General features: G+C 37.5%; 1 protein-coding gene across 3 annotated transcripts in view; it reads left to right on the plus strand.

Moving 5' to 3' along the window:
- LOC115413803 (vam6/Vps39-like protein) overlaps positions 1-12,322 on the plus strand; it is a 76,185-nt gene that overhangs the window by 33,288 nt on the left and 30,575 nt on the right. For all 3 annotated transcript variants that reach the window (XM_030126901.1, XM_030126902.1, XM_030126903.1), the window contains exons 13-15: positions 904-1,046; positions 2,354-2,494; positions 10,622-10,763. In XM_030126901.1, the coding sequence (XP_029982761.1) occupies positions 904-1,046; positions 2,354-2,494; positions 10,622-10,763 (426 nt within the window). The remainder of the gene's footprint in view (positions 1-903; positions 1,047-2,353; positions 2,495-10,621; positions 10,764-12,322) is intronic.

Raw genomic sequence — 12,322 nt, forward strand, 5'->3', positions numbered from 1 at the left:
TCATAATTTGTTATTTTTTGCACTAAAAACAAGACAAAAATTTCAAGTTGTCATTATTTATAGACATAATGAAACATAATTTTTTTCCACATCAAACCAAGAAGAAAATATGGAGTTATTTTTTATAGGTTTTTATACTGTTATTATTTTACTGGAGATCATAGTGGTGTGTATGTGGAACCTGAACTAAAATTAGTTTGACATGAATTTTTGCACTTTGCAAATTCATCCCACGGGCCACATTGGAACCTTTGGGGGGCCGCATTTGGCCTATTTTAACATGTTAAACAGTATTTACAGTCTGTGTAGGACAGGGGTCTCAAACAGAAATACTCAAAAACATGCTAAAATACACAAATAAAAACACTGAAATACACAAAAAATACGCGATTGAAGAAGCTGAATTTCTAACATTTTTAGACATTTTTCTGTCTTTGTTCAAATTTCATTCCTTCCATTCACATGAATATCAGTCCAACAGGCCTCATAGTTACTGTGTTGAACCATCTGAACCATGTTTACATCTAATAACATTACACTAACACTTGTTCATGAGTAATGTTTGTTCTACTGACTCTGAAGCTGTTAAAGCTCATACCTAAACCCCTCCACATGTTTTTCATCACACAACCTTCACAGCGTATTTTTTGTGTATTTCAATGTATTTTTTTGTGTATTTTAGCATGTTTTTGAGTATTTCTGTTTGAGACCCCTGTCCTACATAGACTGTAAATACTGTTTAACATGTTTTTCATCACACAACCTTCACAGCTTCACAGTCAGAGCTCCAGTCAGCTGTTTTGGTTTTTTTTTTTATAATAATGTTGTAAAATAGTTTCATGAATCCAGTCCTACTAAAGAAAATCTGATCTGCTGAATGTGTGCGGTCCTCTTTCTCCTCAGATCCCACTCATGTGATTGGGCTGTATCCAGACCTGCTGCCTTCAGACTACCGTAAACAGCTGCAATACCCAAACCCTCTGCCCACCCTGTCTGGAGCTGAACTGGAGAAGGCCCACCTGGCCCTCATCGATTACCTCACACAGGTGGGTCTGACCGCTGGAGCATACGTAGCATTCCTCACAGCTCAAATAATTCAAAACCCTGAAACCGAGACTGGTGGTTTAACTCTGAGTCACTGTTTCAACGAGGTGAGTTAACAACAACCCAGGACACTTATTTTAACCCTTAGTGACCCGTCAGACCCTTTTTGAACATTTTTTGTCATTTTTCTTTTGTGAGTAACCATCAGTATGTCTGTGTTACAGCTTATGGTACAAATATTCAGTACAAATATTTCTTTTTAGACATATTTATTGGATCTAATACTAGTTACAGGTCTATTACACACTACTGACACTTTTTACATCCTGTGCTGTAAAATTATCAAATATCAATTAGAGCTGCAACCGATTAATCGATTAGGTGCTTGAAGCCAATGCAAAAATTCACAATGCGATTAATCAACTTGAATTGATTGAAGAGAAATATTCTGTTGCAGTTGTCCTGAATTGAAGCTTCTTTGTGCATCAGAATAAGTGTCCGTGTGAAACACAACAGTGGAACCAATGTTTAACAGCAGAGAAACAAAGCAAACAAAGCTTTGATTCAGGAGAATTGTGGTTGAATGATTTTTTTTGGATCACTTTGAGTCGATTAATCGATTGCAGCTCTAATATTAATATTTCTTTCTGCTTCAGCTCTGCTTAAAACGACCAAATGTTTAATAATTTTCAGGATTTCAACCATTTAAATGCTAATTTTATTATGTGATGCCACTTGTTTTATTGAAAAAAAAAAAAAAAAAATATATATATATATATATATATATATATATATATATATATATATATATATATATATATATATATATATATATATATATATATGGTGAAGGGATGTGTCATTGTTTTATATCAGCGTTTTGGACATTTCAAATATTGACAATAACGTTGATTTCATTGCATTAGTAGTTTTTATGTGAGATTAAAAAATGTAGTTTCTATGTAAGTCAAAGGGGGATTTTGGCCATGAGGGTCTGCACTGAACAGTAACTACTAATGCAATGAAACCTTTGACATGTACAAGATTTTTATATAAAACAATGACATATCTGATATTTTGTGTTGTTTTTTTAATAAAACATGCAGCTTCGTGTGTTCAAACTGACATTTAAATGGTTAAAATCCTGAAAATTAGGTGGTTTAAGAGATTTATGAAGGAAAAAACACTGATGATTTTGTATCAGTTTTATTGTGTGTGTACATTTTTGTCTTAAGGTTCCCCAGAGGTTATAAAGTAAAGGGTTAAAGGAGATGCATTAATAATAAAACACTTATTTTTATCATGACAGAAACGGAGCCACCTGGTCAAACAGCTGAATGACTCCGACCCGTCTACGACGTCTCCGCTCATGGAGGGAACGCCGACCATTAAGAGTCGCAAAAAACTCCTGCAGATCATCGACACAACCCTGCTCAAATGTTACCTACATGTAAGTCGCACACAGTCCAGCTCTCCATTTTGGTTTGGTTTTACAATTAATGCTTAAATCTGACACTCAAAGGTCTGAACAATCCCGCAGACACAAGAAATGAGATTTACTATTTTTACTTTGTACAGAATTAGTCCAATGTGTAATTAGTGTTGATCATTTTAACGGAGATGGGAATGAGAGGAGCCTCCAACAGTCATTCATTGGTGGAGGGGTTCATGGGTATGGGGGTTCATGGGTGGGCGGGCCTATTTTTTGTGTATTTTGGTGTGTTTTAGTGTATTTAAGCATATTTTTGAATATTTCTGTCATTTAGTGTATTATGGGGTTTTTTATGTATGTTAATGCATGTTTTGGGGATTTTTTGGGGTATTTTAGCATATTTTTATGTATTTTTGGAGTATTTTAGCATATTTTAGTGTACTGTAGCATATTTTTTGTGTATTTTAGCGTATTTCTTTTTTATATTTTAGTGCATGTTTTGGAGATTTTTAGTTTATTTTAGTGTGTTTTTATGGGGCCATTATTGTAGCAATATTATTTGCAAATGCGTGTGGAGAGTTGAGTGTCCGTATTTCAATCTGTCTGTGCGCAGTCGGATTTGCAAATGTGTAAATGAATCTGTAAATGCGTGATGAGATTTGTGTGTCTGTACAACAATCTGCAAATGTGTAAAACAACTTGTGTGTGTGTAATCAGATTTGAAAAGTCAAAGTATTTTCGCCACAAGACCCAGAAATACAGACAAATCATTGGTTACAAGTCAAGCGGCTTCTCGATTGGCTCTCTTTACACACGTGAATTTTGCTACACTTCTGCCGTGACAGATCCACAAATGCGTAGCGGGATTTGTCTGTAAAACCAAGGTTTGTGTGCCTGGGCTCAGGCTGCCCTGGGCTCAGGCTCACAGGCTCCCTCATTCCGGCTGCGTTCGGCTTTGCTCGTTCTTGTACCTGACGTGAGTTTACGTGAGTTGTGCTTGCAAGGTTCACCAACTGCCGCTAAAAATCGAAGAAGAAGAAGATTCACCTGGGCAAGGAAAGATGGCTGCAAACGACGAGACGGGTCAGACGTTTGGGGCTACGAATAATGGCCCCATGGATTATTCGTAGCCCCAAACGTCTGACCCGTGAAAATACTTTGACTTTTCAAATCTGATTACACACACACACAAGTTGTTTTACACATTTGCAGATTGTTGTACAGACACACAAATCTCATCACGCATTTACAGATTCATTTACACATTTGCAAATCCGACTGCACACAGACAGATTGAGATGCAGACACACGACTCCAACTGCGCAGACAGATTGAGATACGGACACACAACTCTCCACACACACAGATTGAAATGTGGACACACAAATCTCATCACGCATTTACAGATTCATTTACACATTTGTAAATCCGACTGCGCACAGACAGATTGAAATACGGACACTCAACTCTCCACACGCATTTGCAAATAATATTGCTACAATAATGGCCCCATATGTTTTTTGTGTATGTTTGTTTATAATAACTCCAACAGTCATTCATGTGTGGAGGGGTTCATGGGTGGGGAGGTTCAGGTATGAGCTTTAACAGCTTCAGCGTCAGTAGAACAAACATTACTCATGGACAAATGTCAGTGTAATGTTATTAGATGTAAACATGGTTCAGATGGTTCAACACAGTAACTATGAGGCCTGTTGGACTGATATTCATGTGAATGGAAGGAATGAAATTTGAACAAAGACAGAAAAATGTCTAAAAATGTTAGAAATTCAGCTTCTTCAATCGCGTTTTTTTTGTGTATTTTAGCATATTTTTGAGTATTTCTGTCATTTAGTGTATTATGGCAGTTTTCTACCTACGCCAAGGAGGTTATGTTTTTGCCGGCGTCTGTCTGTCTGTCTCTGTCTGTCTGTCTGTCTGTCTGTCTGTGTGCAAGATAACTCAAAAAGTTATGGGCGGATTTGGATGAAAATTTCAGGAAATGTTGATACTGGCACAAGGAACAAATGATTAAATTTTGGTGGTGATCGGGGGCGGGGGGGGGGGCATTGATCTGCCTTGGCAGAGGCCTGCACTCTCTGAGTGCTTTTCTAGTTTTTACATATTTTAGTGCATGTTTTGGGGATTTTTTGTGTATTTTAGCATATTTTAATGTACTTTTGCATATTTTTTGTGTAATGGAGACTGCGTTTTTGACGTGTTTCCAAGCAATTAATGTCCACACAGAATCTTTCGGCGAGCTTCCCACTTTTATTGAACGTTCGCAGATGGTCACATCAACGTGTCATGAAGATTACATGACAACATGACTACTGAATGATGATGACTTCTAACTGATAGTGGTAAAAACCGTACAATCTCTCCATCTCTTCCCAGTGACCTAGTTACCTGCCCCCTAAATAGATTTCCATTTACCCTCCCCTTACTCAAATCGGGAATCCACAATTAACTAGACACAAAAATAACATACATAAAGAATGGCTCCTACATTTTGTGTTTTTTATGCATTTCATCATATTTCTTTTGTATATTTTAATGCATGCTTTGGGGATTTTTAGTTCCCTGCGTGCTTGCATGCAATGCAAGGCACAGGGGACTATTGTTCATCATATTTATTATGACTTATGACTTATTTATATTATTCATTTAGTGTATTACGGCATTTTTTTGTGTATTTTATTGCATGTTTGGGGATTTTTTGTGTATTTTGGTGTATTTTAGCATATTTTAATGTATTTTAGCATATTTTTTGTATTTTTCGTGTATTTTAGCATATTTTGTATATTTTAGTGAATGTTTGGGGATTTTTTGTTTATTTTTAGTGGTTGTAAACATAGTTCAGACTGGTCCAACATAATAACTATGAGGTCTGTTGAACTGATGTTAATGTAAATGGAAGGAATGAAATTAGAACAAAGACACAGGAAAAATGTCTAAAACAGTTGTGAATTTGGCTTCATCAGATCTGCAGGTACTCAGACTTTTCTAGATTTTATGATTGCATTCAATCCATAGTGCTTGTTTTTTGCATGGCTTTTAAACATTTATAAACATAAATCCCTTTAGACTACAATGAAAATCATTATCATACTTTATTGAAAAGTTTTCTCATACAATGACCTTCAGATTCCTCAACCCTCCAACTTTTTCTCCCACAAACTTAGGAAAAATAGCTGAACCCAAGCAGGACCGAAGCCCTCTGAGAACTGAGGGAAAACCCTGAGTTTGCAGCACATCCTGTACAGTCTGTAGAATTATTATCAGATAGTCCAGTACTGTCGGTTGGGGTTTGTTCATGCTGGTCCGGGGTCTGGGAAGAATTAATGAAACTATGAAAAGCAGTTTGAATATTTAATGAACAGTAATTATGCAAAACAGTCTGTCTGGCAAGACCCACATGTCCTTAAAGGCATCATGTACACTATAAGGTAATGTTTTATTTTTATCTCACCAGCAAATGGGCCGATTCATAAATTTTAAATGCATCTTCCTGGGGACAATGTCTACAAAATTTGCTCACTGTTTTGAGGAATTTTGAATTTTGAATTTTTGACAGATCTTTGAAATATTCAAAATTTACCTCTCCTTATAATGGTCCATATTGTGATGCATCATAACATGGAAATGCTTAGAGGTATCAATGTAGTTACTAGTAATCACTGACAGGAAGCCATATTTGGACTCATTTGGGTCCATGACCTTTAACCTTGAGTGACCTTGAAGGGTCAAACTCAAGGTCACCAATGTCCAGATTTCAACAATCTTCTTCTCTGGAACTGCTGGTCGGATTCATTTCAAATTTTATTTGTCTTTTCCTTGGGACAATGTCTATAAAGTTTGGTCACAGTTTTGACAAATTTAGATTTTTGAATTTTTTGACAAATTTCCGAAATATTGAAAGTTGTAACATAAATTTGTCGCATCATTGTTTGAGCCACGGGTTCACAGCGTGTGAAAAAAGTACCGGCTCATAGACCAGAAATTATGGTATATAATTAGGTCTGGGTATCATGGCCAATTTCCATAATCGATTCGATTTTGATTCACAAGGTTTTGAATTGATTAATCACGATTCAATTCCATTTGATCCAATATCGATTCGATTCAGTATTAATTGATTGCTTCAGATTAATTAAGTGATACCAAAGTACAATTTTGAGTTGTAACCTGATTATTTGACTACTGTAGTCATGCAACACATGAATATATCAGTATCAATATTGATATTAGAAAGGAAATAAATGTGACATTTCAGCAGGAAGTAGCTGAATCTGCTGTTAAACAATGAACAGGACAACAGTGGCTCAGAATAGACTTCTTCATCATCTTTATTCTGTTTTATGGCTGGTGGCTCCTACTCACGGGAGCGGGGCTGGGGGTGTGTGTGCATGCGCTCCATAATTGTTGGCTGGGGTGGGGTGGGGGGGGGGGGGTGTAGCGTAGCATTCGGACATTATCGCTTTACTATTCCTCTAACGCCATACTCAGCCATAGGTGATAGTATGGATCCAAATTATTATTCCAAGAACGACCAGCTTCCACGACTCGCCTCGGAGAATCTCCGGGCAGCCAGTTCCTGCACAGCGTGTTCCAGTTTGAGGCCGGGAGGAGGGATTTTCCCCACCCTTCCTCCGCGTCTTTTCCGCGCCAGAGCCGTAGCAAGTCTTCACCCGGGGTTCGCAAGACGGGGCCGCCTGCGCTTCCCGGTCCTGCTCTGAAAAATCAATCTCATCCACTATTAATCGATTACGCAAAATTAAAACAAAATTGATCTAAGATCAATCAAATCGATTTTTTTACCCAGCACTATATATAATTATGTATGTCCATATAGATGTACATATGAGTATCTCCCCTATCCAACCTGTGGCATGTTCAGCATGTGCACAACAACTGTAAATGGTATTTATAGCTTTTTTTTGATTCGTTGGTTACATTTCTATATTTCGTCTTGTGTATCTGTTCGATGTGCTGCCTGAATGCTCTTTTTGCTCTTGTGTACTTTGTTGTGCTCCACTCTTTGCTCTTGTAAATTTGGACTTTCCCCATATGGCACTAATAAAGGAATATCTTATCTTTTATATAAAGTGTGTTTTGGTTGTAGGAGATGCACATGTTGAATGAACTTGTAAAGAACCACTTTAAAAGCTGCTGGAAGAGTTAAACCCCTATAGCTGTGGAATGCTGTCAGCACTGCCACTGCATCTATTGAACTCATTTGGCATAAAGTCTGTCATCGCTTCATTGCCAAAGTCAGCAGTGACCTTTGGGGAAACTGTTAATCACTGACTAACAGAATCCTGCTGTCTGGAACCTCTAGTACAGTTGTTTTCATCTAGGGGCCTTTCCTTCAGTAGGTGTCACATGTATTTTAAGGTTTGGAACAAAACACATTTTAGCGAAAACCTGTGAATTGTACATGTCATCTGGAAGTTTTTTTTTTCTTTTACCTGTTTGCTGTGTTTCCTATTCTTCATCTATTTACTCCTTGGTTCAGGTGTGGAATGGAGACAAATATCCCTCTAGGCTGACAAATGCTTATAACTGTCAGCACACCTCTTATATTTCCTAATAAAGTATTTAACAGACTTTACAGTTTCCATCATCCACTGACAGGAGGCGTCACTTATCAGCGTGGGACTGGCTGCTGTGTTTTATCTGTAGTAATGAGGTCCTGCTGTTGATGTGGACATCAATCACCAGGACAACAAAGCAAAACTTATGCCAATCTGTGTGTCACATCCCATTTTTTGGTCAAGCGCTTGTATTGTGACCAAACGGAGTGAGATCATGGATGTCAGTAGCCAAAGTAAAGTCTCTTAAAGCCTTTAAGTCGTGCTTGGACCTCAGGATCGTTCTGCTGCTTGTCCACATTAAGAAGAACCAGTTGTTGCAGTTTGGTGCATCCAGGAAAAACAGCACCAGGTGTTTCCTTTAAGAGACATGTTGGACTTCAGCAGAACTACAAGTCAGAACCAGCAGGGAAATCCTGTAAGATACAGTGTGATTTGGGTTGACAGGACTCAACTCTGTGGTAGGGCTGCACCTGTCGATTTGTTTTGAAGTCGAGTTTTCTACTGAATATTTGAGCAATTAATCGAGTAATCGGATTTCATCATCAAGCCATCATCAAAGCCGTCATCGAGACTCATTATTACACAATACCATACAATACAGTACAATACAATACAATGCCATACCATACCATACCATACCATACCATACCATACCATACCATACCATACCATACCATACCATACCATATTACCTCCGCCAAGTGTAACGGTGGAGGTTATGTTTTCATCAGGGTTTGTCTGTTAGCAAGATAACTCAAAAGGTTTTGGACGGATTTGGATGAAATTTTCAGAAAATGTTGATACTGGCACAAGGAACAAATGGGGGGGGGGGGGGGGCACTGATCTGCCTTGGCGGAGGTCTGCACTCTCCAAGTGCTTTTCTAGTTTATAAAGCACTTTAAAAACGCTGCAGCTGTCCAAAGTGCCATACACAAATCATAATTCAAGGGAATAAATAAATAAGTAAAACAGGGATAACACAGGATGCAAAGCAGGCTAAGGACAACAAAAAATACAACCATCATAAAAATAAAGACAAATTAAAATCAGGTAAAAATAACATTGGAAATCTAAAAAACATCTCACTCGTTGAATAAAAGCCAATGACAAAAAGTGTGTTTTTAGATGTGATTTAAATCCAGGCACAGACTGAGCCTGTCAAACATCTAAAGGGAACTGGTTCCACAGCTTTGGAGCAGCAACAGAAAAGGCACGGTCCCCACAAAGCTTTTTTTAAATTTTATATATATATATATATATATATATATATATATATATATATATATATATATATATATATATATATATATATATATATATATATATATCCTACGTTCTAACCAGAGCTGCTGTGTTTCTCAGTTAGCGATCACGTTAAATTGACTACTGTTGAGTGGAAGACTGGCATTTACCTTGTGCTGGCTTCAGATGTGGACTTACACACATTGCACGGGATTATAAGTTTTTTTAGGTTCAAAGTGATCCCAAACTTTTGCCTTTTGCAGACCGTCTCCTCACTCTCTTCCATAGCACCAACTTTTTGACTCTTAAGTCGCATATGTCACTGTTTACAGTCCGTGTAGAACACGATCCCCGGGGTGCAACACAAGTGGCTACTTAAACAAAATCAATAATTAAATGAATACTCAAAGCAAAAAAAATGATTCGAGGATTTTTTTGTACTCAGATTACTCGAGTACTTGTTGCAGCTCTACACTATAATGGGTGTCCACAAAGTCTCTTTACAGTTTAAACCATTTATTACAAAAGCAGCTGATGAGATATGTTACTCAGATTTGTTCTATGGACTCAGTGGTTTTCAAAGTTTTAATCACATTATTGCATCATACGCAGTCGAATCACTTGGTCCCTTTTTCTTCAACGACAGATCAATTAGTGCGACTGTTGACCTTTGACCTTTGGACTGAATATGTGTCACCACAGCTGGATGACCTTCAACCAACTATCATGTTCCAGATAGACGGTGCACCACCACACTGGGTTCTGCATGTTGGTGGGTTCCTAAATCCAACATGTCCAGATCAGTGGATTGGAGTGGATGGTTTAACTCCCTGGACACATCCTTCACCATATATCACTGCCCTGGGTCTATGTCTGTTGGCTTATGTTAAACATATCACATATGGAACAAAGATACGGGACATCAACCACCTGAAGCAGAAGATCACTGAGCCTGTTTACATGATCATAAAAGTCAGATAACTGGGAGTAATCGAATAATAATATTCAGATCTAACACATTTACATGCACTTACGAAATATGATAATCAATAAACCTTGGTTTAGACACTCCAGTCTATTATTGGATTTCTTTTGGAGTTTGTACGTATGTAGTGATGGTAGAATCAAACTTCCTGTTATTGTCTTCCACTCATGCTGAACTACATAACTTCGGTTCTCTGCAATTTTAATTGTTTTTCCACATGCGCAGATGTAAAAGAACTAAATATCAGTTCTTTTATCTCTACGTGGACTCATTGAACACAAAGTACAGTGCACGTTTAACTAATGCTTCCTGTCGTCTGTTTAGACAAACGTGGCCCTCGTGTCCCCCCTCCTCCGTCTGGAAAACAACCACTGCCACATCGAGGAGAGCGAGTACGTCCTAAAGAAGGCCCACAAGTACAGTGAACTCATCATCCTCTATGAGAAGAAGGGTCTGCACCAGAAAGGTACGAGTTGATAACAATCAATCACCTGAACAGATTCACACTGTGTGGACAAAAGTATGTGGACATGTTGAATTCAGGTGTTTCTGTATAATAATAATTAAACAGGAAATGTTAATATTTCGTTAAAGTTTAAGTGAGATGTGGAGAACGTAGATGGTTAGTTGTGGTAGAAGAATATTATTTACAGTCAGAGCATGACAAATATTTTAGAAATTTAGAGCAATAACATTTAAAATCATAGTCATCGATTTATTTCAAAAAGAAAAAAAATCAATGTTGAGAGAAATTAAGTCCAAACCATCTCTGGGGCATTTTGGAAACAAAGATAACAATTTAAACCAAACTAACCAATGCAATGATATTTATCCCATAATATAAAACTATATTCTGACATCAGTCATCATTGTTTTGTATCCCAGACCCCTGTTTGAAAAGAAACACCTGAATTCAATGTGTCCACATACTTTTGTCCATATAATGAACCTACAGATCCAAACAGATCTGCAGGAGTGACCCTTATCCACTGGTGTGAACTGTGAGTTCTTCTCAGTTGTATTAAATACAACTCTTGGACAAAGCTCTGAGGATTTCTGTACTCATTTCACTGAATAAATCTGTCATGAATATTGTCAGGGCAAGAAATAAAACAAAAATGTCTTTCTTTCTCATAGAGTTTGCAGAGTTCTGCTTTAAAAATGAACCCTTTTAGCATAAAATGGTATTATTCTGTGAGCAGTATTAGATTACGCCACATTTGATTCATCAAAAAGAATTCTGCATTTTCTATTTTGTGCATTTCTACACAAAACAAAAGACGTCATCTGTCTTCCATTAAGAGCATAGTTAATTTACTGAGTGAATTTGACTTTTCCCACAGCTCTGTCCAAAATACATTTTACAAAAAAAATCCCAAACCGTCTATTTTTTATAGTGAGTCGGTCTCACTTACTGCTCTGTGTTTTGCCCCCCATTACACAGGCGGCGGGGGTGCACTGAACATGCTCAGATGTCTATAGAAAGGACAAGGTCTATTCTATCAGCACATTTGGAAATTGTTCCTATTGAGCAAATGGTTGAATTTTTATGAATATTTAAAAGAAATAATTTATTCCGAACGCTCACCACAGACATGTCAGAGTTAAAGCAGGGGTGCCCAACCTTTTTTGGCTCTTCACCCCATTTTGACATCACAAATTTCTGGCTACCCCAGACATGTAATAGTTTTCTATACTATGTTGCAAATAAACATTCATTTTAGAGGACGTGTAGTCTATATAATGTATATTATTGTGGACGGAGGCAGAAAAGCCAGGTGTAGATTACTGCACAAAGGGAGAATTTAGTTTTCCTTGGTCAGAATATGTACAGTCAGTCCAGCTTGGATTTACAAGGCTGACAATTAATACTGAACAAACAAGAACTCAAACTATGAATTATGAAAGAGCTGCAGCATCTGAAACTGACCACAATGAACATTTGACAGACAAACAGAACCACAGTGCTGCAGTTTCAGACTCACAGTTTGTCTTTTATGGACTGGGATTGTCTCTGTTAACTCA

This window comes from Sphaeramia orbicularis, chromosome 22, assembly GCF_902148855.1.
Source record: "Sphaeramia orbicularis chromosome 22, fSphaOr1.1, whole genome shotgun sequence".
NCBI lineage: Eukaryota > Metazoa > Chordata > Actinopteri > Kurtiformes > Apogonidae > Sphaeramia > Sphaeramia orbicularis.